General features: G+C 53.7%; 1 protein-coding gene across 5 annotated transcripts in view; it reads right to left on the reverse strand.

Moving 5' to 3' along the window:
* Positions 1 to 626: 626 nt before the first annotated feature.
* The window catches only part of ARRB1 (arrestin beta 1), a 75,961-nt gene continuing 50,009 nt past the window's right edge, over positions 627 to 26,578 (reverse strand). For 4 of the 5 annotated variants that reach the window (XM_053900103.1, XM_053900105.1, XM_019449844.2 and 1 more), the window contains 15 exons: positions 25,229 to 25,259; positions 23,719 to 23,779; positions 22,195 to 22,239; positions 21,199 to 21,395; positions 19,861 to 19,920; positions 18,946 to 19,013; positions 16,571 to 16,706; positions 15,624 to 15,708; positions 15,112 to 15,184; positions 13,894 to 14,031; positions 12,628 to 12,711; positions 11,364 to 11,387; positions 9,099 to 9,169; positions 8,308 to 8,359; positions 627 to 6,953 (listed from right to left, as the gene is read on the reverse strand). In XM_053900103.1, coding sequence (XP_053756078.1) covers positions 6,842 to 6,953; positions 8,308 to 8,359; positions 9,099 to 9,169; positions 11,364 to 11,387; positions 12,628 to 12,711; positions 13,894 to 14,031; positions 15,112 to 15,184; positions 15,624 to 15,708; positions 16,571 to 16,706; positions 18,946 to 19,013; positions 19,861 to 19,920; positions 21,199 to 21,395; positions 22,195 to 22,239; positions 23,719 to 23,779; positions 25,229 to 25,259 — 1,237 coding nt within the window. In that variant the 3' untranslated portion in view covers positions 627 to 6,841. The remainder of the gene's footprint in view (positions 6,954 to 8,307; positions 8,360 to 9,098; positions 9,170 to 11,363; positions 11,388 to 12,627; positions 12,712 to 13,893; positions 14,032 to 15,111; positions 15,185 to 15,623; positions 15,709 to 16,570; positions 16,707 to 18,945; positions 19,014 to 19,860; positions 19,921 to 21,198; positions 21,396 to 22,194; positions 22,240 to 23,718; positions 23,780 to 25,228; positions 25,260 to 26,578) is intronic. The other variant, XM_053900104.1, reaches the window with a different exon arrangement.

Here is a 26,578-nt window from a genome sequence, read left to right on the forward strand (position 1 = left end):
CAATGCTTTGACCTAGGTTGCACATTATTTTGGAGGAATGTAAAAAAAAATTTTTTTTCATACATAATCAGTTTTCTGGGAAAGTCATCTTACATTCATCAGCGTTTTTCTTTTGTGTTAATACAGCACATTATCATGTAGAACTTTGAATCTTCCTCACATATATCCCCACTCCTCCCATGTGTTCTTTTGGAACAGACAGTGGGTAAGTCATGGAAAGTGAAGTGACTTCAGGGAGACCCAGTAGAGCAGGAGATGAGAACTGAATAAGAACCAGGTCTGGGGTTGGGGTAGGATTCCAGCTGAAGTGGTTGGTGTTGCCAAAAAGAATATGGGATAACTTTACCTGAGGAGCATACCAGGGGTCATGGGATCTAGTGATGCCTGAGAGGGAAAAGAAGTTTGGCAACTTCCCCAAGACCATAATACTGGTAAATGGCAGAGCGGGGAAAAAGCTCTTTGGCAGTTTCCAAAAAAGGGTGCAGGAACCAGGTTGGAGTTCGGGCCACAGAAAACACCTGACCCAGTCACAGGTCCTGTCCACCATTCCAGGGCAGCAGGGAGAGAATTTACTGGTCTGTGTCTTACTAGGAGCTAATGAGACAGAAATGAAAGCACATCCAGGATCTGTCACAAAAGACCTTTAATGGTCTCTTATTTATGGTTCTTTTGTTCATTTGTCCTGTTAGAGTTGAATAAACTGTAATAACTTATCTGACGTTATAAGGAATGCCACAGGTACAACAGATAAACCTGGCAGGTGGCCCAGGAATGAGGGTGTAACAAAATAATCACTTAACAGAAGAGCCACAGCCCTGGAGACCTGTCCCAGCTACCTGTCACTCCCTGCATCCAGGATCCACACAGTCACTGTGCCAGGCTCAATGCTGGCTCCCATTGGATAGGAAGAGACACGTCTCCCATAGTGTCTGTGGCTAGACCTTAACACCAAGCAGAGATGCCCCAGGAAGATGGTACATCTCATAATCATTCCCCCAAGCAGTCTGCTGACCTGCAGTGTAAGCCATGACCACACCCCAAGTTTGTGCAGATCCCCTCTCATATGACACTACCTATCATGCCCACCTATGACCCTTCCTTGCTGTAATCCCTGTGAGGAAGGCAGAGCCTGGCACTAGCCCCATCTTACACATGGGGAGACTGAGGTCAGTGGGGTTCCAAGGGCATGCTTAGACTGAACATAGAACACTTTCTCCCATGCCACATGGTTGGCTATGCCCTGACCTTCACATTTTCCCCATAGAATTCCCTCAGCAGTGGGCCCAGACAGGATTCTGTGTCAAGGGCTGGTCCAGGTCTCACCAGTGTACCCACCCCTTAGCCCTGGTCGTGGGCCCAAGCAGAGAGGCAGGCTGGCAGAGAAAGAATATGGGAGACTGTGGGTGGGAGACCAGCATCTCTTCAGTCACCTTTCTGTTGCCCACACACTTGCTTGTCCACAGATGTGGGAGTGGAATCCTACTAGAATTGCTCAAGGGAAACTTGCTGCTTTAAAAGTCTCTGGAGGGGAATGCTCTCACAGGAGGGACTTCTGTCATGAAGCCCTCCCTCAGCATTTGTTTTGTAAAAAATCTGGACATCCATCCATCTGGCTGTATGTAAAGAGGAACCTGAGTCTAGTTTCTCCTTCTCCCACCATGTGGCCTGGGGCAGGGAGTTGGGGTGCTGACACGAGTCATGGGGTGGGGGCTGGGCCTAAGTCCTTGTTCCGCAGTCCCTCACACTGCACGGGCTGATATCAAGGTAAGACTCACCCTCACTGAGCACCAGGCCCCTGCCCAAATTAAACTCAGGCCAGAGCTTCAGGGTGGGTGAGCAACAAAACCATCAAATGTGTACACACACACGTGTGTGTGTGTGTGTGTGTGTGTGTGTGTGTGTGAGCAAATGCTTGGGCCTGGGTCTGCGACCCAAGTTCCAATACAAAGACACTTTGTATTGGAATGCTAGAGCCATTCCAACATGAAGAGCAAGAATAGAACCTATGCTTGCTGGTTGAAGATCAAACCTTAGAATGGTGGTTTGAAGAAGTTTTCCTTCACAAGTTTGAAGGTGAAACCTCAATAGGCAAGACAGATAAAAGCAGAGTTGTCCTGGTGGAAGTGGGGATGGGGGGAGAGCTGGAGATCTAGCCTTTGCCTCCACCCCCCATCTTCCCACCTTAGCAGCCCCTGACAAAGCTCTGTGAAACCCAGGGGTTCCACAGCACCTGGTTTGAAAACCACTGTGTCAGAGTGTCTATAGATCATGGGTCCTGGGGACCTGTGCTTTGATTTCTCATTCAGAGTGAGGAGTTGGGAGAGAGTCCTGCGGGCAGGGGGAGGGGGGATGCTCCCCCTTCAATGGGCCTTTGAAGCCACTGTGCAGGGACACTGCAGGGGAGTGGGAGAGGTGGGGATCCTGCCCCACAGGTAGGCCATTTCAGTCCTGGAGGGAGGACAGAAGCAATGGACCTGCCTGGACAAGAAAAGCAAAATGCCAAGCTCAGTGCAGGCATATGCATGAGGGTCAGGGGGGTCTGTTTTGGTCCCTGCTGACTTTAAAAACATCAGAACAGATATAGGCCTTTGCCCACGAGACCCAATAACAGTTCAAGATTGGGGCCAATGACTTCCTCTGGGATGGGTGGAGGATGTCTGGTCCCCAGTCACTGGCAGGAGAGAAGCTGCCTTTGTGGGATACTGGAGCCACTGGGTACAGGTCATCAGGGCTCAGCTCTCAGGGAAAGAGGCCTGGGTTTTCCCTGGGCCCAAATCCCTCCTGTCACCAAGCATTAGCAGCTGTGTCTGATGCTGGAGAGGACCTTCTATTTTGAAGGGCAACTTCTATTCCACCTCACCCTGGGGGTTCTTAGATGGAATAGTGGTTCAGCCCTCCTTGGGCCTGGGGGTTAGGGGCTCTCCCTAACCTGGGATCAGAGCCAAGGCTTCCTGGCCTCTGTGGGATCTTAAAGATAGGAGGTGTGGGTGGCACAAGGCCTGGGATGGTCCAGATGCCCCCCCAGCTCAATCACTGATATCCATGGCTGATATCCTTTCTGTCAGGATCTCTGGGACCACTATCTGTGGGCGAGGCATTCCTGAATTGCGTCTGGATTTTTCTTTCAGCTGAGGCACCAAAGCCAAACTGCACTCATTCTGGCTGACATCTGCCTAAGTGAGAAGGGGGCAAGAGATGAAGACTGCTGGGAGGAGGACTCTGCCCACAGTGACCTTCCCACGTGACTCTGGGTTGCTCCCCTGCAGTGGCAGTGCCACGGCCTGTGCAGCCATTTGCAACTTCCAGAGCTGACTTCCATCTCCTCTGGGCCTCCCAATTCCTTAAGTCAGGTGGGGAAGGGATTACGATCTTAGTTTACAGTTAGGGACACCAGGCCCAAGAGGTCAAGTGACTTGCTCAAGGCTACTCAGCTGGTTGGTGACAGTTGGGCAGGAGGCACTGTGGACTTCCAGGCCAGCATTCTTTTCATGGCACCATGTGGGAACCAGCTTATTAGCAATACACCCAGCTGAACCAGCCCTTGGTGGGCCCACGCTCACCTGTCTGCGCCTTGAGGCTGAGGTGGCCCATGGAGTCCAGCCAAATAACTCAGTCCTTATCTTCATGGGGACTGAACTCTTCTCACAGTTGTAGTGCTGAGGATGCCCCACTGGCCCTCTGCCTGTAGATTTTCACCTGGGGCCATGCTCTTTCCTCCTGCCCAGATTGCTATGTATATGCCATCCACAAGACCCACTGGAAGGTACCAGTGTGGAGCTGTGTGGTCAGCATAGAGCCCAAATGTGTGTACAGAAAGAGCCAATACCGTGGGCTGGCGCCTGGGGCCCAGTGGGGCTCCTACACCCCCAATTTCACTCCAAGGTCTCACCTGATTCCAGACAGGCTAAACTCCAGATAGAGAGGGGCCCTGCATAGAAGGACTTGGTCATGGTTGGGGGCCGCAGGTGGAGTGGGGTCTGGAGTGGAAGCTTTGAAAGATGATCTAGGTCTTTCTCCCAGGAAGAGGCCAAAGGAAACACTCTGGCCTGAGCATGGCACCTGGGCTGGGCAGGTGGGGCTGAACTCCAATCTATGCACCATTCACAAAGTTTTGCATTCTAACATGGGCTGAATCTACCTGGAAGGGGCACTGCTTCTAATTCACAGCAAGGCACCATACGAACTAGCAGCAGCCAAGGAGCCCTGAAAGCACTTGGCTCTTATTACCTATTCCCACTATAACTTTCACCTGACCATAAGCTTTCTGAGGACAGGGGCTGGGACTGACCTATCTCTGTGTGTCGAGTGCCCAGCACTGAGCAGAAGTCATCAGCCAAGAGCGTTGAAGCCAAATTCAAATGAACTTGACCACTGCCCTTCTGCAGCCCTGGGCCCAAAGAGTGAAAGTCTAGATGGGGCTATGATACTTCCCACAGCTGGAGAAATTTCCATTAAAATACTGGGATAAAGCCCAAAGGGTGAGTGTGATATTGAGGTGAAGAAGCTCAAGTAACCAGGCTGACAAATCTTTCATGTGTGTAGGTGAGGGATAGAGGAAGAGGTTTGTAGGGGAGTGATCGATCACCTCAAATCCTAAAGGGTCTCGTACCAGCCTCAAAGGTTCCAGAGGAAGACACTGGAGAGCATATGCTTGGCCCATGCTGTTCCAGCCCTTCGTCAACTCTTCAGCTGTCCAATGAGGTGCGGACTGCCAGCAATCTCTGGTAGAGGCTGGATGCCTGGGGCATCCACAGCTAGGACCCCAGGGATGGCCAGGAGAGTAGAGCTGCCCCAAGCTGACTTGGTCCTGACCTGGGGCAGGGAGTCCCTAGCCTCATATCCTCATGAGATTCAGAAGTGGAAGGGCTGAGGTGCAGTGCCAGGCCTGTGAACTGGGTAATCTCGCCATAGATAATGGTTACGCAGCCCACCCCAGGAGGGGCTGGAGAGTTTGAGACCCAACTAGCATAATAAAAGTTTGTTGTCTCCTTTTTCAGGCAAGCATGGGACAGAGATAAAAGGGAGCAGGGATGGAGGAGAGATCCCCTTGCCCTGCTAAGCAATATATTTGCTTGGGTATAAGGTAAACCTCAGGGGGTCTGCCATCCACAGGGAGCTGTGAGGCACCAGAAGCCCTGTCATAAGCAAATCCGAGCTTGGCCTTCTGTAATACTCAGGCCCTAGGGCCAAGCAGCTCATGCTAGCTATGGCCACAGCTTGACATCAGATGACCCTCCAGAGGCCCAAGAAGGGCCCTTCTCAGGCCTGGGGAGGCGGTGGCTAGAAGCTCTCCAGGGCCCCACTACCAATGAATCACCTCTGGCGGCAGACAAACGAGAGTCAGTGGTCTGGCTCTGGTTCCACCTACCATACCAGAAGCTCTAAGGTTTACAGATTCTTAGAGGCCAGAGCTGGGAGGTCCCTTTGTGATTATCTGGTCAAACCCCAGGTGAAGAACTCAGGCCCAGAGAAGGAAAGGAACTTGCCCAAGGTCACACAGTAAGTGGGCCTTAAAGGTCAGACAAGAACGAATACCTTTTAACACTTTCTACCTCATCATCTGCCCACTCTATTGCTTAAAAATACCCCAGGTCTCAATCACACAAAACACCAGCCAATGGGTAGTGAGTATCCATGACACTGGGAACTGGCGGAGGGTCATCAGCTCCCTAAGGAAACGAAGGGTTCTTTGCTACCTGGCAGTCCCCTTCCTTTCAGGTGACGGCATCTTGATGGACCATGCCACCTTCTGCGAAGAAGCCTCTTTGACTGTGGGCATAGTGGCCTTGAGCGCTCTCTCCCAGCCTGCAGGGCCAGCCCAGCTCAGCCCGGATGAACCGCAAGGGAAAGCCGGAGGATACCGGTGTCCCCAGCCCTATCTGGACCGCCAGCCTTACTTCCTGAGGGATCACCGATTGCTCTTAGGTCCGCAAAGGAGGGAACAGAGCAGATTCTCATCTTCTTGCTCCGACCCCATCTCTCAGAGCCACCCTTCGGGAAACCTCCCCAAGAGCTTGGGCTCACTCTACCTCCGGTTGGTGCTTTCTGAAGACCCCTCCCTTATTTCTCTGTGCATGTGTACAGACAGGACACACACATAAGATACAAGGTGGCTAGGATGTTACATCCTGACAGTACTGAAATAGATGGGCTAGTTCACACAGCTTGCCTTAGACTGAGTAACTGCTGGTGAGAAAGCCAGTCTGGTGGCTTTTCTCTACTCCTGGGGTCTGCAAACCATCACCACAGACACAGAGGGTCACTGTCAGACACAGAGGCATGTAGGGTGGGGACGGAGGGGTGGATGCAGAGAGGTGTTTCATGGGTCTCAACTGCCTGAAGGCAGTAAGAATCTATCCACAGGTGTGCCCCTCCCAGCCAGAAGAGGGTGGCCCTCAGCATAGTCATCTTTTAGCTGCCAGAACTGTGTTAGCCACCTAGGACCGTGGGCACCCTCTCACACGTCTTGAGCCCTCAACCTCACCCCTCCAAGCCCTATGCCCCACACTCCCTGTTCTGCTCCCCATCCCAAGTCAAATTCCAAGGCCAGAGCCAGGATGGACTTTCTGGGGGGTCAGCAGGAAAAGAGAGGGGCTGGAGGGGTGCCCCGCGACAGGGGTGAGAGGGGTGAAGGTGGCCCATGTGACCCTTGTTGGCATGGTGATGTGGGGCCAATCCTGAGGCCAGAGGTTCACCACCGTGACCTGGAAGAACACTGGGCCCCCTGGTAGAAACTAGAAGAACAAAGGGGAGGGGGGAACGAGAACAGGAAGAAGACGAATAAGCATCTTAGTGCAGGAGAGCAGACCCGGAGCTGCCCGGAGGGAGGGCTGGCCCCAGTCTATCTGTCGTTGAGCTGTGGAGAACCAGTGCCATCCTCCTCTTCCTCCTTGTCATCCTTCATGCCTTTCAGTCTCTGGCGGGCAAAATCCTCAAACACGATGTCATCATCGCTGGTGGAAAAGACAAGCAAAACGGGATGTGTTTGCATGGCAGGGAGGGTAGGCTTATCCACAGGGTCAGATGGGACTCAGAGGCTGGCCCCTAGGGTTGACCTTGGGCAGAAAGGCCTGCCAGGCTGGCACAGCTAGATGCCCTCCAGGGACAGTGGGACTGGTCGTATCTGGACTCCAGCTAGTCGTGGAATTACCAAAGGGAGGCGTGGGTTTGACTTTCCTGCCTAAGGGCTGGGAAGTGACCCAGTTCTTAAGGATTTGGGGGTGCGAGGCGGATATCAAATGGGGATGGAGGTGCAGTGTGGCCGGGCTGGGGCCAGAGGAAGAACTTATTCCCACTGTGAGATGCCAGGCCCAGTAGTTTCATAGCCTATGCTGAATCCCTCAGAACAGGCCCAAGAAACCCCACCACCCATCCAAAGAACTACCCTCAGGAAGCATTCCTATATCTGCACAGGATGGTGTGGGCTTGGCTTAGTGGAAGAAAAAACCACAAGAGCCCTTTCTCCAGGGAGCTGTCAGCTCACACTCTATCCTGAGGGATCTTGGATAGGATGGGGTCTGGGGGCAGTAAATCTAAATAGTGGGGCAGAGGGAAGGGTGGGTGGGGAAAGGAGGTGCCTGAATGGGGTTTCTGGACTGAGGACCGCTTTTAAGAACAGTGAGTTCTGTCCTATCACATAACATGTACACTTAGGCCCACCCAAGTCCCCCGCCCCACAGAACTCAGCCAGCCTCATGAGGTGTCCTCATGGGGTGGCTTGAGACACCACATCCCAAATATCCCCTGGGGGACAAGGAAAAGGTGAATTTGGAGCTGGAGATAGAAAGCTGCTTGGCTCTGGAGGTGGTTCATCCTGTCGGCCTAGGTCCTCCCCCTCGGGCCACTGTCCGGTGAGGCGATGGCCTTTGACCGCAGGGAAATCCGCATCGGTCCTCAGGAGGCAGAAGCAACAAGAGCCCCAGAACCTTCCCCACCCCGCAGCCTGATTCCACCGGCTGGGCGCTGGCAGGGCAGGAGAGCCCCAGCCCAGGGCCGCGAACCGAACCAGCCCTGTGAGAGCCGAGCAGGCGCTGTGGACGGACGAACGGATTGACGGACGGACGTGCAAGGACGAGGGAGGAAGACAGACCCCACCAAGGCAGGAGGAAGAGGAACAGGCACGGAGGGTCCTTCAAGTCACATGCAGGCAAGCGGGTTGCTGAAGAGGCGAGCAGAGGCGGCTCTCAGCAGACGGGGTTAGATCAGCTGTTCCTCAGAGGTTAATAAGCATATATGCAAATAATCCCATCGCCCCGCCCACCACCCAAGGCCCGTCCCCCGGACGTCTGCAGGCAGGGTTTGGCTTACTTTGTGTCAAGTTCTATGAGATTGGTATCTACTGGCGCCTCGTTCTCTGGAACTAAACACAGGGTGGGCAGGCGCCCGTGGGTTAGTGGTGAGTGGGCACAGGAGCAGGTGGGTACAGCTCCCCACTCCAGGGCAAAGGGGAGGGCTACGGAAGAAGGGAAGTGGGGAAGAAGCGTTGCTCCTTGATCTCAAAAACACCCCCAAATCATCCTAAAGGCAGGAAGGAAGGTCCAGGAGGGTCCAAGGAGGCCCCTTGTAGTTCTAGAAGAACAGAAAAACCTCTGGACCCTACTCCTTTGGCATGTCTCCCACATGACTTAGATTCTTTTCTTAAGTACGGGGGTTTCACGAAGTGTTACGACAACCCTTTTTTTTTTTTTCCTCACAATTTCACATCTCTGAACTTGGGGTATGTTTTACAACCGATGGCATTTGATACTTTAATTGTGAGAACATTTTTCTTTCTTTGTGGTACATACTATAGAGTTGTCTCTTTCAACTCAAACAGCCTTTGATTTAAGGAAATATGACCAATCTGGTCATTGACCCTTCCACTCCCAGCCTGCCTCTCCATGGACAAAGGAGTCAGACCTCTTTGTCTCTTGGGGGAGTCAGATGCAAATAGAGGAGTGTGGGCCTCACAACAGATCCTGGGGAGCTGAGGAAAAAGGTAACCCAGGCCTGAAGGCTAACCCAGAGTGAGATGGGATGATGGGGAAACACAGCACTGGTGGAGAATGGGGTCAGCAACCTGCAAATTCCCACTCCAGTGACCCACAGATCCTGCTCACCTTCACGATGTGGGGGTTCCTCTTTGGGCTTGGGGTGCATTAGGGTGAAGGGCAGTTCCACAGCCACATCACTGAAACAGAGACCCAGACCCAGTGAGCCCTGAGCCCAGTCTTGGGCTGTAAGACTCAATGCCCTATCAATGCCCTATTTTATGGTCAGAGGAGGTAGGTCTCAGCTAAGGCAGGAAATCTGCTCAGGCCCCAGTTCTGCCACTCTCTGAGCTTTACTCTCTCTAGGAGGTGAATTAGAAGCCCTTTTCTGCTGGCTCCAAAAAAAAAAAAAAAAAAAAGGAAACCTCCCCTTTTCCTGAGAAGGATCCTTGGATTCTCATGAGCTGGGAGGAGGCACAGGGGTGGGGAAAGGACTGCCCAGAGCAGTGTGCACATTGGTCCCTGGGTGGTCCCAGAGGTGTCCTGGGACCATGCAGGCCTCAAATCACCACAGCCAGCCCAGCCTTCCCTAACACAATCCTTCCTGCCAACTCAGTCCCACCTCCCAACATCTCCATGAGACTCTTATAAAAGTGCTCCTGTGGTCCTAGCCGCGCCCCCCCCCCCCCATCTGGATGATGCACTGCTGAGGTCAATTAATCGAATTCAAATTGTATTGGCCCAGGCCCCAGGGCTATCTACACTGTGCATAGAGCCTTGAAGCCCTGTAGGGGCGGAGGGTCTGGGTGGTGGGGAAGAACAGGGGGAGGTGCCACCAACACCCAGTGCTTCTGACCAGGACCTCCCTCCCCTTGGCCCTGATGAACAGAATAGTAACAAGAGCAGACACATGGTGCTGACTCTGTGCTAAGGACTATTCTAGAGTAGCTCCTTTAATCTCCACAACAACCCCATTCGTATAGCATATATACAGACTAGGAAACCGAGGCACAAGGAGGAAAAATAATACTGCATAAGGCCACACAGCTATTAATGGGAAGTGACAAGATTCTGACTCCATAATTGACATCCTTGCCCAATGAGTGATAACTGCTCAGAATTGAGGTGGTGATTCCTATCCATCTTCTGCTCTCCACTCCTACAGAAGGAGCCATGAAAGCTTCTCCTCTCAGCTTGGGATGGTGTCACCTTGGAGGCCCTGCCAACAGTGAGCACCTTCAGGCACAGCCTCATCTCACTGACCTTGCTGCCCAGAGCCCAGCTGGTGGGGAGGAAGGGAGAGTGGAACAGAGTGGGCAGGGACACCGGCTGTGCAACCAGAAATGTCTGTTCCAAGCCCCAGCACTGTCTGGGAGGGACACTTTTACATCTTCAAGTCTCACTGAGCTCATCTGGAAAATGGGGAGAGCAATGCTTACCTTCTAGAACCACTAGAACTTCTAGGAGATGATACAGGTCAAAGGTTTGACTGAACTGTGACACTGGTACCTGCCAGAATCATTACTTCCCCTCAATGGGAACATGGGCGATTCACAGGCTATTACAATAGTCTGGCTTTTCTTTCTTTCTTTCTTTCTTTCTTTCTTTCTTTCTTTCTTTCTTTCTTTTTTCAATGCAAAGAGGATTGCTTTTCCAGATTCACTTGGAAGAGTGAACTATCAGAATGGAAGAATGAGTTTGCCAACCTTCATTAAAGCCATACAGGATGTGGGTGGAAGAATCTAGACATTAACTCCAGCAGGCCTTGAGTGATCAAGGGCAGGGGATGTGTCTGATTCCTCCGTGGGATCTCAGCATGTAGCACAAAGCTGAGCACAAACCTGGGTTCAGAAAATCTTTGCTGAATTGTACTGAACTGAATTGAATTAATTTCACTTCTCCAAATAGATGATTTCTTGGGATGAACAATACTGCCATCTTGTGACAGGAGGAGGCAAAACCACTGCATGTGGAGCATGTGCCATTTGGGGAATGCTCATGGATCCAGCTGGCGACAAGGAGAGCAGATCTCCCCAGGACCTCTCCTTAGCAGTGCATGGCCAGCAGTTAATTCCCATTAGTGTACAAGTTTGGAAGCCACGAAACCCGCATTTCTCCAAAATGCCAGACTTTTACGGGGCTATTCCCCAGATCAACGAAGCTGACCTTGCTGTCTGCAGAGGTTCTTATCTCTTGGGTGGAATGAAGAACAGGGCAAGGTTTTTAAAGGAGAAACTGCATCTCCCTAGTCCCTTTGGGGAGGGTTCTAGTCCCAGCACATGACTGGCAATCGAAACTGACTGCTAAGATTCCTTCCAACCCAGTGCCCTGCACTTCTGGATCTCTGGGCCCTCCAGGAAGGTGGGTCGATCAGGTTGAAGGGAGGGAGTTTACCTGGATGCAAGATCTCCCAACAGGCTGGGTGGGTCAGAGGAGGCGGGAGAAGTGGTCAGGAGAGAGTTCAGAGAGGAAGAAAACAGAAAGTACGTTCATTCATCACCTTGCTGCCCACAGGGGTAGGGAAGACCCTGAGAGGCACTCCCACCCACCACTGCATGGCTGTAACCTCATTCAGAGATACACAGAAATGGCATTAGCCTTGCCTGGGGGACTGAAATCCAGGCCCAGCTCAGCCAAATCTCCTCACAGGAGGCCTCACTAAGCCCGAGGATCCTCTTCTGCAAAGGAGACAAAAAAACTGACCCCTGTGCTGCCCGCCCTGGGGAGGCCTCTCTGATGGCAGAAGAAATCAATCTGGGATTCACCGAGGATTCCTCAAGGAAGAGCTTGAGGCAGACTGTGGATCCTGCAAGAGCCACAGGGCACAGGACTTGGGATTTGCAGTTCTGAGATGTCCTGTAATATGTGGGCACATTCTAGTAATAAAGGGGATTCAATGTCTAATGCTATTAGCATTCAAATCTTTTCATAGACATTTATGAACAAGAAAAAAAAACCCTATGACAAATTATAAATCCTAATTCTAGGTTTCTAACAACATGCAGGCCCATTCAGTGGGGAGAAGTTGTGTCTGAGCCTCCACTAGACTGTGCTCTGGGGCAGGGAATGTGTCTGGTCTACTGCAGTGACCCCAGCACCCAGCCTACAACCTAAGATTAGGGGAGGAGATTTCAGGAAATGTGTGGAGAACGGTTTGGGCCTCTGTTTCCCCATCTGTCAAATGGGAGTCAGAACATCCCTAATCCAGCTCTGGGATTCTGAGCCCCTTTAGCCATGTCCTCAGCAGATCAGCATGTGCATGAGCAGGGGTGGGTGCTGTGCCCCAACATGTGATGAGGGGACAGAACTCTCTGGAGATCCCACAGCACAGACTCTGAGGAATCTTCCCCCACACAACAACCCCATGTGCCCAGACAGGGATAGAGAAGAGGAGGAGGGGGAGGAGGAAGAGAGAAACATGGAGAGGGCAGGCAAGGGATTGAAAGTCTCTGAAGTAGGAGAGGGAAAGGGGGCAGAAGAGGAGAAAAAGGAACATGAAGGGGGAAGAGAAAAAACAGGAAGTCCTCCAGCTCGGTTCACCCTCTTGGTGGCTGCAGCTAAAAGGTCCGACAAACAGGCAGAATGGGGCAGTGGGCTGTGGGTGGTCAGGGATGCCCCCTTCTGCGCTTAGAGTCTTGGGCTGGGCTAGAACACTTACCCGCCCCGAGATACCACCAGCTTCACTTTCACCTTGTAGGAAACAATGATGCCCAGGACCTCCCGGTTGGCGCCTTCCCTCAACCTGCAAGGTGACATAGGGAAGCAGGTCCATGGAGAATGGCTGGGTAGATGAGACAAGGTAGGGTAGGGTGCAGTGGGGGCAGCAGCCATCCATCCCTCTCCTGGGCCACTCAGCCACCATGTGCAAACAGAGCTCTGTATGTGAGAAAGGTAAGCTTTGCCCTGAGCGGATAGGAACCTAGAGCCCTGGGTCCCACATCTGGTTGTGAAATTCACTCCCTGTGCACACCTGGCAAGCCCCTTTCCTCCCTGGGCCTGACTCCCAGCAGCGCAGTAGGTTCTTTCTACCCTTAGATAGACGGAGTCTGCTTCTCTCACTGTTCAGCAACCCGTGGGACACAAAGGGCTCGCCAGGCAGGGGATTCAGAGAGAAAGAGGGAGGTTGGCAAGGCAGTGGGGCAGAGGTAGCGGGGAATACCCTGAAGGAGGTGGCCCCTCAAGTCTGGAAGTCTTGAAGTCAGTTAGGATTTGAGCCAGGGTGGAAGAAGGGGAAGAGGGCAAAAGCTTGGAGGTGAGTGGCTAGCACGTGCATGTGAGCAACTGTGTGGCTGGAGCACAGGGTCTGTACTGGGAGTCACGGGCAGGGCTGCTGCAGAGGCAGGCCAAAGCCCCACTGAAGGGCCAGACCTCAGCAGATAGGGCAAGCTGAGTTCTCCACACCCCAGGTCTCCACTAAAGCAGGTAGCCTCAGAGTCAGTGATGACCATGAGGCAAGAGTGATCATATGGCCCTGGGATCCCTGCCTTTGAGGGCCATACTTCCATCTGGTCTTGCCCAGCTCACTGTCCACATTTTCCCAGACTCCCCACCCCTCTTCTGATTCATCCTGTCCTGCTGGATGAATCCAGCCTTACTCTGCCTCAGGGACACACCCCATATGACTGTAGACCCTAGGTCAGGAGCTGCTGCCTCCTGCAGGAAGTCTCTCCAGGTTGCCCTCCCCTAGGCAAGCCAGCAGATCCCAGCACTGACTAAGAGAGCTGGGTCTAGGGGCCCAGCTTGCTCTCTGGTCACCCCTGGATAGGGATGGGAGTAAGGGGACAGCTTCCTTATAGTTCAAGCTCCTGAGGATGGGCCAGGGACAATGCCTGGGGAGAAGGTAACCACACCATGTACTGGCACTGGTGGGAATAGGTGGGTGTGGACCCACTGGGGGCAGGGAGTAGGGAGGGTGGGTCCTCACAGGGTGCTGGAGGCCAGGTTCGTGTCTTCATGCTTGAGCTTCCCGTCCAAGGCGAGGCCCCGCTTCTCTCGGTTGTTGGCCAGGAAGGGGGTCAGTGTGTAGACCTTGCAGAATGTCGAACTGGGTGCCACTGTGTCACTGGGAAGAAGGGAGGCGGGTGTGGAAATACCGCCCCCCCACCAAGAGCCAATCCCCAGCCATCACCCCCAGCCCAGCCAGAACAGCTCCAAGATCACATAGTAACATTAAAACACGTTTTTAATTTTCAAAAGTACCGATTGCTATTACATGTAAACACACACACACACACACACACACACACACACACACACAAGCATGAAAAATTACATGAAATGCACTTGCCTCCCAAAAGGAGGCAGGGCTAGGAAAAAAAAATAAACAAAACTAAACTAAACAGATGTGTCTTCTACTGGGAGCATCTACTTCCTTTAGGTAAGAAAAGATGTTTCACTTGAGATCTCTCCTCTTGGCTTAGCTGCTAACAGGTTTGGGACAAGATTCCATGCTGTCCTCAAACCTAAATTTTTTTAAATTAAATATAATTTATTGTCAAATTGGTTTCCATACAACACCCAGTGCTCATTCCAACAGGTGCCTTCCTCAATGCCCATCACCTACTTTCCCCTCTCCCCCACCCCCCATCAACCCTCAGTTTGTTCTCAGTATTTAAGAGTCTCTTATGGTTTGCCTCCCTCCTTCTCTGTATCTTCTTTTCCCCTTCCCCTCCCCCATAGTCTTCTGTTAAGTTAAACCTAAATTTTTTAAATATAATTATTCTCTACCCTCCCACATACAACCCCTTTTACCCAATGAGCTGGATTATTCCTTTATCAGACAAGAAATGCTATGTACCTAGTGCCTTCCCCTCTTTGCTGTGGCTGCCAGGAAGCTCAGAGCAAAGTATCGCCTTCAATCTAGGTTTCTGGTACAGTGTAGTCATGACCCTAGTCCCCTTAGATTCATTAGCTTTAATTTGGTCATTCTAGTTTAAGTAGGTCTTTCCCTTGACTGTCACATGCATTTTCCTGTAGCTAAATCAAGTGGATGTTTTCTAAAAGGCTGCTGTGAGTGGCAAGAAAATCTGAGGTCCAGCCCTCTACCAGGTGGAAAAGAGCCATCTGCACCTGTAACTGGAGCCAGGACTTCTCATTTCCCACCCAGTCCCACACATCCAAGGCTGGGCTTGTGCTCACTTACTCAGCCTCTTCCATGGCCACAGGGCACTTGTACTGGGCTGTGTTGAAAAGGCAGATGTCCGCATACTGGCGCACTGGGGAGGAAGAGGGAAACAAGCTGGTGTGAGCCAGGGGTGCAGCTCCCAGGCAAGCCAGGCTCCCTTGAGTTGAGGATGTTCAGCCCCAGGAATGGCCAGAATGCACTGGGGGATTCTGCAAGAGACCACCCCCGTCTTCTACCTAAGAGGTAGCCCAAACTCACCCATTTCCTTCCATTACCAAACATCTCCCTCAAGGACAGCTTTGCCCAGAACCTAGGGAACCTAACAGTAGGTGGCTTAAACAGTAAACTCATTACCTGGCCAACGAGCAGCCTGTGTTACTAGCCTCAAAAGCCTTACCCTTTGGCTTAGAGCAGGCCCTGGGCTTCTCTGCAGGCCAGAAGTTCACAAGGGGAGAAGCTTCAGCTACCCCCAACCCTTGGGTGGATTCCCTCTTGCCTGCCCCCCTGGGCTGGCCCTGTGCCCAGAGTACCCGAGATCTTGATCTTCTTCACTGTCTTGTTGGTGTTGTTGGTGACGTGAACATTAACGCTGATGGGTTCTCCATGGTAATAGATCTGGGAGGGGTAAGAAGGGAGAAGGGTTGGACCAGAGAGTATTAAAGCTCTAGATAGGGAGAGAGAGAAGAGGCCCCACACACACTTCCTGGGGTTCCCCAGACTTTGTCCACTCTGACATTGGCCTCAAGTTCATCAGCCACTTCCCACTGATGCTAAGTCACTGGGCATGTTCAGTTCCTTTGTGGGATTTTTGAAAGATGATTGAATTAGAAGGTGATAGTCCTGGCTACAGTCCTGACGTGGTCACCAGAAATAATGAGAGCAATAAAACAATGGTAATGAAGGATGAGCGCAGCGTGACCTTGGACCGGTCTAAGCCTCGGCTTCCCCCTCTATTCAATGGAGGGGTTGGACTAAGTGATGTATCAAGTCCCTGCTCACAATGGGTGCCAGGAATTTTAGACACAGGAGGGTCTAAAAGAAGCAGGAGAAAGGTGGGGAAGAGCTGACCTGCTCACTGAGGGAACCGGCTCTAAGAGCTCACTGAAGGACCTCATCTCAAATCATGCCCCCAGCACCTGCCTTTGGCTGTCCCAGAGATGAAAGGGCAGTGTCCACACCTCAAAAGGGGGAAGGGGTGAGGGGAGATGGCCAGAACCCAGGTCCCTTTGGGAGGTACCCTGACTTCTAAAGTGAATCGCACCCTTCAGGCTCATGCCCCACTCTGCCGCTCCTTTGGACCCCCAGAGGCTTCCCCAAATCCCCCAAGGGAGGTCTCAGATTCCCTTAACCCTGTGGCCTTAGGACTGGGGGCGGAAGCTCCTACCCAAGGAGCCCAAGAGGCCATGAAAGACCTGGGATCTGAGGTCCCAGCCCCAGTAGAGCAGCCCCCACCCCCTGCCAAGTCTAAACCTCCTACCTCCTTATCCAGGGAGGCCTCTAGATGCAGGGGCTTGTCCGACATGAGGAACTGCCTGGTGGTCTCAGCTGTGGGCTGGGGGCCAGGCCTCTCCGGGGCGTACTGAACCTTCCTGATAACCAGGCGCACGGAATTCCTAATGGAGATGGGCAGAGCGAAAGATAGCCAGAGTCACCTGCCTCCATCCACTTCCCTTGGGATCCTCCCTTTCCTGCTCAAGAGACTGCCACGGCTCCCCATGGCCTTAGAATCCGTCCAAACCACAGAGGTTAACACAGGCCACCTGTGTTCAGAGTCGCCACCTGGCCCCACTCCATCCTCCCCCAGTGTCCGCAGCCACCCCCACTTCCTCACTATCATCCTTGATGGTCTATCTAGTCTTTTCTCTGCAACTTCACTTACACTGAGCCCCTGCCTGCAACACCCTCTTCCCACTTCTGCTCTCATTTGCTTCCTTCTTCAAGGTCCAGCTCAATACTTCTTCTTCCAAGAAGCCTTCCTGGATCAGCTCACTTGATCTCCTGGTCTGAACTCCCACACCATCAAAATGAACTACCCCATGGAAGCCCTTCATGTGGGTCTGTGTCTTGGTAGCCAGCAGGATGGCAAGAAAGGGACTATGTTTTCACTTCCTGCATCCCTTATGTCACCTAATAGCATAAGCTCCTTAAGGACAACATTTTGTATCTAAAGTGTTCACTGCTGTGTTCTCACCACCTACGACAGTGCCTGCCATCTAACAAACGTCCGCCAAATATCCATTAAATCAAAATACACAGAGGGGCCCCATGAAGAAATGGGGGCTCAGAGAGGTGATGGGCTTTAGTGGGGGGGTATGGATTCAGTCAGGGGGATGCTGGCCAGTGAAGAGGACAGAGACTCAGTGGGAAGATGGAGGCCCAGAGAAGAGATGGTGCTCAATGAAGGTGACAGGCACTCAGGGAGGAAATGAGGGAGGGCTCAAGAGTTGGGAAGGGATGGGACCCGGTGAGGCAGCGTCTGTGGCGTGCTGGGTATGCCAGCAGCACCCCCCGTTTCTCACCTCCACTCCCTGGAACTGGATAGCCAGGGTTGAGGTCTTAGCTCTCCCTTTATTAGCTGTATGACCTTGAGAAAATTAACCTCTGGGTCTCAGCTTCCTCATCTGGAAAATGGTAATAATAGCCACACCCACCTCACAGGGTTGCTGTGAGGATTAAATTAGTTCATACACGTTCATCACTCTGAATAGTGTCTGGCCCTTAATTGGCCCTTGATAAATGACAGTTGTTATATCATTAGTAATAGCAGTTAGTAGTAGTATGGATATAAAATGTCCCATTGGTGGTGGGGTGAGGGTGGTGGCCTTCAGTGTTGTTCCTCTTCCTTGGTCTGGTGAGGCCCCTTCAAAAACCCACAACCTCCTTTCTTTCCCCTGGTCTCGGGTCTTAAGAAGAAAAGGAAGACAGAAGCCAGGGAGAAGGGTCCCATCTCCCCAAACTCAGGAGTTTCCCAGGCTGAAGATAGAGATGCCTGCAATACACCCTTCGGCCACCAGATGGCAAACTCAGCCCATGCCCTAGGAAGCTGCAGCCCCTCCCTCAGCCAGCCTCCGGGAGGAATTGTGCCCCGGGAGGCAGAGCACATCAGAGTTGGGGGCTGAGACCAGCCTCACCAGGAGGGTGGGCAGGGCCTGCCTGGAGGAGGAGCAGGCATGACAGCAGGGCTGGGCAGTCCGGCTCAGAAGTCAGGGCCAGCTGTTTCCGCCTGCCAGCCTAGATTGTCTGCCCAGGGCTGTGCCTGGCTGGGAGAGCACTACCTTCTCTGACACGTGGGCTGACCACCCCCCTCACTTTCCCCAGGTGGGGGGGGCTTCACTTACTCCACTTCCCTCCCTTGCTTAGAAGCCTCCACTGACCCCACATCCCCCTATCCCCCCACCCACCCCAACCACCACCTGCTGATGGCCTCCCAGGAGGAGAACTGGGAAGTGGGGGCGGGGGGGGGGGGTTCCAGGGTGGCTGGGAAAAATCTCGTCCACTGTTAAAAACAATCTGAATCTTGTGTTTCTTTCCAAAACAAAATAAAAAGCCATGCAGTCTGGCGGGGCAAGACTAGAGGCAGGGAGGAAGATGGAGGAGGCAGGTACAGTGGTGTAAAGGAAAAAATGATGAGGCCTGAGCCAGGGCTACTGAGCCACCACCCCCAGGAAACCCTCCATGACTTGCCGGCCTTCCAGAGTGCCCTTCTCAGAGTTCCTGAGGCTGGAATGTGTGGCCCCTCCTCTCACACTTCCAGGTATTGTTACTTATCTCTTCTTCAGACTTTGCTGCTCCTGTCTCCCTCCCTCTGCCAGCAGGCAGCCCACACCGGGGAGGAAGCTGTGCCCTTCTCACCGCTTGTGGATCTTCTCCTCCAGGTTCTCAGCACAGAAGGCTTTGACTTCATAGTCCACACCACAGGCCTGAGGGGAAGGGGCTGCTGACCACAGGGCCTTGGAGCGGGCAGGGTCCCGACAGCACAGCCATCCCACCCTCTCATTTTACAAACAAGGACGCTGGATGGGAACACCAGACTCCCACAGCCCGGCCACCCCTCAGCCTGACTCAGGGGCCCTGTGCTCAGCCCCAGTGCAGTGCCGCCTCCCTCTGCGGCGGCCTCCCCCATCTGACCTTCCCGCAGAGCTCTCCCAGCTCCCCCGACACTGGACATCCCAAACTGCCCTCACTGGGCTCCACTCTCCAGACACCTGCCTGGTCTGGGCGGCTGTCCTCACCAAGGCAGCCACCCGGCAATAACAGCGGGTGCCTCAGCCCCCCTGTTTGGGGAGCACGTACTGTGTGCAGACCCTACAGTGCTTCAGTGTCTCACTCCACCCTCCCAACCCCATGAGGAGGTGCATCCTATTGTCTCCATTTTGCAGATGAGGAAACTGGGGCTCAGAGATCTGGGGCCTGTGACACTGGAGGTGTCCCTTCTCTCTGAGCCCCAGTTCCCCCACTTGTGAAGCCACCACGAAGGCACCTCCCCCATGTGAGGTTGTGAGGCAGGGTGGTAGTCCGGAGAATATTTTGGTTCTGCTACAGCCAACAAGCCCGGGACAGACTGCACGTAACTGAACGTGGGGGTGAGGATGACACAGTATCAGCCACCCTGTATGAAGGGGCTGCTTATCTGAGGTGGTATTGAAGTGGCCTAGACACGAGGAGGCTTCCACACAGAGGGTTCCAGCACCTAGCAGAGAGAAAGCCAGGGCCCTGGGGATACAAACGTCCTACACCCAAAGAAATGCTCCGAGAGAGGTGACCCACCTTCCCTGTGTCTTCAGGCCCCGGCTGCAATGTCACAGAGCATGGGAGGTTCGGAGGGATCTGTTAAGGGAACAGACGAGAATAGGTCTCCTGTCACATTCACCACTGACCTCCCCATGTCACCCACCCATCACCCCCATGCACATTCAGCAGATCGGGGGGCCCTAGCAACAGGCCATGTCTCTTCCATCAGACTCGGGGCTCCAGAGGACAGACCATGTCTCCCCCATCAGACCATGACAAGGATGCCCCACATGGGGCCAGAGGCCCCTCCAGTAAAGCCAAGGATTTCAGGGTCTTTCTTCACCTAAAGGGTTTCACCTAGACTGTAATAGGTAGAATAATACCCACCCCCCTCCAAAGATGTCCACATCCTAATCCCTAAAACCTGTGACTGTGCTACCTTACACGGCAAAAGGGACTTTACAAATATGGTTACGTTAAGGATCTTGAGATGGGGAGAGCATCGGGGATTATCCAGGTGTGTCCGATATGGTCACAAGGGACCTTGGCAGGGGAAGCAGGAAGCAAGAGAGCCAGTGTCAGAGTGTCGGGCTGTGAGAAAGACTGGCCGGCTCCTGGTGGCTTTGAAGACAGGGGGGCGGGCTTTGAGCCCAGGAACGTGAGTGGTCTGCAGAAGCTGGAAAAGGCAAGGCCTAGAGCCCCCAAAAGAACGCAGCCCTGCTGACACCTTGATGTCAGCCCAGTGAGACCCATTTTTGATCTCTAACCTCCCAAACTGTAAGACGGTAACTTGTGTTTTAATTCCGTGTTTAATTCCCACCAGGTTGGCGGTGGTTTGTCACATGGCTACGGGAAACCAATACATCTACCATGGAGAGGAAGACTGTTTCCTCTCTCCTGCTCTAACCTCCCAGCAAGCCAGGGGATTTCACTGAATCACAGAATCGGAGTCTGAGAAACAGGAGATTTGAAAATCCAGCATCTGGGAGTCTTCCCATTCAGCAAAGTGGCAGAGCAGGGAAATCACTATGTGCCACCCCTGGTTTGTGAGCCGGGCTGAAGCCGGGCCATGTGGGCAGCTGGTCTGAGGGAGGAGACAGTCTTTGTAATAACTCAGGGGCGAGAAAGGGCTCCTTCTTTCTCTATAGTCTCTCCCCACCCCACTCTCTCCCGCCAATGACCTGGACACAGGAGGGTCCAAGGAGTAGCCCAGAGGTAAGGTGCCGCCCCTGGTGGTGGCCAGAGAAGAGACACTTACCAGGTAGTGTAAGTGACAGTGCCCCAGGTCCCAATGTGCACTGAGAAACTGAGTGCCATGGAGCTGCCGCCCCAGCTGCCCCCATGTGCCTGCCCAGAGGGCTGGCAGTCCCTAACCTCAAAGGTGAAAGGGTAGGCGTGCTCGCCCAGCTTCTTGATGAGGCGCTCCTGCAGCCGTGTCAGGGGCTTCTTGTCCTCAGGGGCCGGCGGGAAGGACTGCACGTTGGCCACAAACAGGTCCTTGCGAAAGGTCAGGCCCAGGACATCCAGGTCCTCCCGGCCATAGCGGAAGGCGCAGGTCAGTGTCACATAGACTGTGGGAGCAGGGGGCACTGAGGACGGGCCCAGGAGGGCAGCGAGCAAGCCCCCCAGAGCACCAGCTGAGCCCTGGGATCGGCCCAGCTGGAGCTCATAGGTCTGTCCCGAAGCTCCTGTGGGGAGGGCTGTGCTGCCCTTGGGATGGGGGTACTGGGTACCTGGGAGAGCCATTCGGGTCTGGCCCCTGGGAGGATGTGGGGGCTGACTGCTGGACCAGCTCTGTCTTTCCCCACCCCCAACTCTGGCCAGCGGAAGTGAGGAGGAGCACAGGAGACTGACAGGGTTGGTGAGGGATGGCACAGGCTGGCAGGACTGGGAGGGTGGGGCCGATGAAGGGACTGGCTGGAGAGAGCAGAGGGAGGGGGAAACAAGGGCTGGGTGGTATCTGGAAGGCACGGGGTCTTGTCCCAGCCCAACCCCCACCCAGTGTCTCCCTTGGACAAACCCTTCACCTCCCTGGGATTCCATTTTCTCTCCTGTAATGAGACCCTAACTCCTGCCCTGTTGGGCAGCCCCAGCCTTGCAGCAGTCATGATATACTGACGTTGAGAGTGCTCAGGGCACTGAAAAGGTTCTCCCAAAATGGGCCTAAGTGGGCCGCCCCAGGCCAGAGGAGGCCAGGGCACCTGCTCTGATGCTTGTTGGAGCTGTAAAGGGAAGAGCCAGGGGGGCTGGGCAGGGAAGGGCTGTAAAATTAGTTGATGTCCTGCCTGGGACTCAGGGAAGCCCTGGGCTAGAAGTTGGTGAGGAACAGGAGGCCCCTTGACGGGCTGGAGGTGGGGACCACCACCTCACCTCTCCTCTCCTTGAGATACTCAGGATCCACCAGGACCACACCATCTGGAAGAAGGACACAGAGTGAGCACACCCTCCCAACTTGACCTCTCACATTCCTGAGCCCCAAAGACCACGCCAAACCCAAACCCAACCTTCTGTCTGCTGGGAATCATGAGAGAAATGGGGAGGCCTGCACCTAGGGGACAGCACTACCATGTCCCAACCCCTGCCCTCAGGCCGGCCTTACAGATCCAGTTGGTAGCCTGGGGCACGTTACCTCTCTGCTTCTTCTCTGTTAATAAGGATGACGATGTGGGTCCGAAACCCCTACGATCAGGTATACTTCAGAATTGAGAGGTTCTGAACTGTGGAAAGGCCCCATGGTATACCTTCCATATGTTCTGTAATACCCTCTGCAGGATCTGGGGCCCCATGATCAAATCCCTTAACACCTCAGCAGGGAAACATGGATATCTTCATCAAGAGGCTAAAGTGTAAAGAGCTCCCTATGGGTTCAGGTCAGGTTTTGCGTCTAAGTGAATCCCACGTCAAACGTATGAGCAAGTTTAGATTTCCAGAGTTTCTTGGACTTGGGATTTGCAGATTGGGACTTGTGATCCTGTAGGACCAAACTCACAGGGCTCCTGCGAAGACTAAGTGAGTTGATATGTTTAAAGGGTTAGTTGGTGCCTGGCTCATGCGCTACCACGGAAAATGTCCCATGGCCTGGCCCTGACCCAGTAGAGTCCAGCTGGACACAAAGGACATTTTCTCTGCACAGAACCCCAGGAAGCCAGAAACTCTGGCTCAGGGGTCACCTCCTTGCCTGGCATTCCTGGTCACGTCTGGTCAAACTTTACTCAACCATACGCATACCCACTGAGCAAGAAAATTCTCTCTCCCCAACTCTAGCCCACTGCCACCCTCTCCCAATGCTGCCTTACAGCAATCTCTCTGGGAATCTCAGAGGCCACATCTGGAAGTCAGTGCCAGAGGGCTCCTGGTCCTATCCTGGTCCTGGGCAGGTCCAAGGGATACCTGGCCAGGGGATGCCCACCCCATTCCAGAACCTGCTGGGCATCTCCCCTCCTTTTACCATGGGTATTCCCTCTGTGCCTGAGCACCAGGGACTCCATAAACAAATCAGTGGAGAGGGCACTCCCCCAACCAGAGGTATCAGTCAGGGAAGGCTTCTTGGGGGAGGGAAGTGGGAGCCAGGACTTAAAGGTGTCTGGCGTGTAAGAAGCCTTATACTGAGTGGCGGCTGCTATCGTCATCGTCAGGCCACCCTCCCTGCTTCTCCCCTCAACCCGCCCACACTTTCCCCTCACATGGTCCTCACTGAAGGGAACGGGGCTGCTCGGTAAATGTGGTCAATGTTTGCCAACTGACACAGGAAACCGCTTACACCCTGTTCTTGAAACCAGGCCCCTCTGGAGACCTGAGAGCTATTCCTAGGTGGCTCTAACAAACCCTCTTTAGAAGCGGCCGGATCGGCCCCACCTTCCCCCGCCTTCCTCCCTGGCCTCTGCAGGGACTCACCGACAGGGTCCACGAGGTCGATGTGGTCCACAAAGTCCCGCTTTCCCAGATACACTGTGAGCTGGGGAAGATAAGCACAGGGGGTGTCAGCAGCTGTGGGCCCGGGGGACACATCCCTGAAAAGCCACTGGCCCTTGCTCTGGAGGAGAACCTGGGAGCTGCCTGTGAAACACCTACACCCATCCATCCTTAACACACATTAAAGTCCTAACTGGACTTGGACCCGAGCTCCAGCCCTAATATCAACAAACCCTTGTACAATTTTGAAAGTACCTGCTTATCCTAAACCCCAATGAAGAAGTTATCAGTGTTCCTGGTTTATAGATGAGAACACTGAGGACGGCACACCAGACGCACCAGCCCCCGTGATGGTCTGTGGCCTGCAACCTCGCAAGCTCCAGGCCCTTCTCCTCTCCTTAGGCCAGACCAGTCATCCTAAAATGCAAATCTAATGATGCCACTCCCGTCTAAAAACCCTCTAATGGCTCCCAGGGCCCAGAGGTAAGATGACAAATGGATTTCATTCTAAATGCCAACTCTGATAGATGGGGGCTGCCTGGGGCTCTGGGTGGAGAAGGACTCCAAGGCGGAATCCTGGCTCAGCAGGAAAGGGTGAGCAGTGACTGGCGATGTCTGCTGTGGGCACGAAGGGAGACAAGGGAGCACGCGTGGTACTATCTGCCAGCCCAGGAGTCCAGGCTCCTGAGCCCTACAACCTGTCCCACCTTGGCTCCCGCTCCCCCTGCCTCCTCCTGGCACTCAGATTCAATTGCTGTTCATTCCCCCACACTCCCTGTGAATTATGTTCATGCCTACAATGCCCTTTTTCACCCTGTCTTGCCTGGAAAACAAGCCATCCCTTTTAGAGAAGCCATCCCTGACTGCCCAGGCTGGGTCCCGTAGCCCCTGGGCATCACTTTATCCCACACCTGCCATTTCCTATTGAAATGACCGGTTTCTGTGCCTGCCTCCCCCATCTGACCGTGAGTGGCACGGGGTGTGCCTTATTTGTCTTGGAACACCCTAGCCCAGTCCCCGCCGGCTTGGCCTGCACCCGACAAGGAATGATGTCAGTTATATCTACTTGCTGAACCGAAAGGAAAGCAGGATGGAGCCTGCGGCCTGTGGGAAGAAAGAAAGCAGGACAGACCCTGGGAGCTGCCCTGGATAACTAGGTGATGGCAGGGTTCAGTAGAGAGGCTGCAGGCACCTCTCACACCAGGGGAATCAGTGCCCCCGAGGCCCTTGACGCTTAGTCTAATTATCACACTCACACTGAAGTCTATGATAGGCTGTATCTCAAACCAGAGCAGTGGCTCCCTAAAGTCCGGGAGAGTTGAACTACCCCCCACAGACAGAAAAGTTTCCCGAAAGGCCCCTCTCCCTGAGGTGGATAGCTCCTAAGGACAGACCGGGGAGTGTGGGGTCCTGCATGGGCAACAGAAGTGGCCAAGGCAGGACAAACATTTGGGGCCAGGGAGGAGCTGGGGTGCGGTTGTTACAGACTCACCTTTCCATTTGGGCTGGCCTTCTTGAACACCCTGCGGACAGAAAGCAAGAGAAAGCCAGGATTAGCGCATCCCACCAGGGGAAGGCTCCTGCGGGCCATCCCTGGGCAGGACAGAGGGCAAGGGCCTGGAGGGCTTTCCAGGCACCATCCAAGCCTTGAAAGCCAGAACAGTGTCTGGCATAATCAGATCCCAGCACCTCCGGCGCCCACCCAAACCTCCCTTATTGCCGTCACAGCTTTTGTGGGATCTGGCCATGGCCCCTCGGCCTCCTCCTCACGCAGCAGGCTGAGGGAGTCTCTAAAGACATGTCATAGAATACCACTCATTTGCTCAAAGTCCTCCCAGCTCAGGCAGCGGAAAAGCTTCTGTGTGTGGTGTCCCCTGCCTCCTTTACCCTTGGGCTCACCTCCCACTCTCCCTCACCCCTCCATTCACACTGCCTCCAACACACCAGGGTGGGACCTGCCTCAGGGCCTTTGCTCTGGCAGTCCACTCCCCCGGGCATGGTCCCCACAACAGATCTGCTTGCCAGCCCCATGCCTTTCTGTGACGTGGCTTCACTGTGGCCTCCCCTCTCACCATCTCTCCTCCTCTGGCTCTATTTTCTTTCCCACAGCACTCACCACTGGCCAACCTACTACACGAGCGACTTGCTAATTTACGCTTGTCTGCACTGCTAACATGTCAGGTCCACGAGGCAGAGGTCTGGGGTCTTTCTTCTCCACTGAAATATCCTGACCTGAGCATCTAGAACAGCGTCCCTGGTAGGTGTTTAATAAATCTGTGTTCATGCATGGCAGGTAGCAAGCAGTCAACAAATATTAATAGAGTGAGTAAATGAATGAATGAGTGAAGGAATCAAATGAAAAACTGAGGCCCAGGAAAGGTAGGAGATGTTCCCATGGCCACACAGCAGAGCACTGGATGTGCATCAAGCAGACCCGCGGCCCCCAACCCTTGCAAAGTGCTTGCTGGGCCTTCTAGAGCACACTATGGTCCCCATCAGCGCCCCCACCCCATCCTCTCTCCCCGCTGGGCCTGGGAGCTTGAGACCCCCTCACCTAGCCCCCATCATCTAGCCCCAGAATTGCTCACAACACTGTTGGGAGGAGAGAAGAAAAATGAAAGAGGCAGAGCCTCAGAGACTAGAGAAGGTGTTGGAGGAGGGAGCAGGGAGGGAGGGGAGAAGGGAGAGGAGGGGAGAGGGATGCTGTCCTGCAGGCATGAAAATAACAGATGGAACGAGAGATGAAAAAACAAACAAACGAACACAAAGAGAAACTCACAAACAGAGCAATGGAGTGGAGGGACGGAGCAGGCCCACAAGAGGCCCAGAGGATCCACACAAC

Source organism: Panthera pardus, unplaced genomic scaffold (assembly GCF_024362965.1).
Source record: "Panthera pardus isolate Hobbes unplaced genomic scaffold, ASM2436296v1 HiC_scaffold_12, whole genome shotgun sequence".
Lineage (NCBI taxonomy): Eukaryota > Metazoa > Chordata > Mammalia > Carnivora > Felidae > Panthera > Panthera pardus.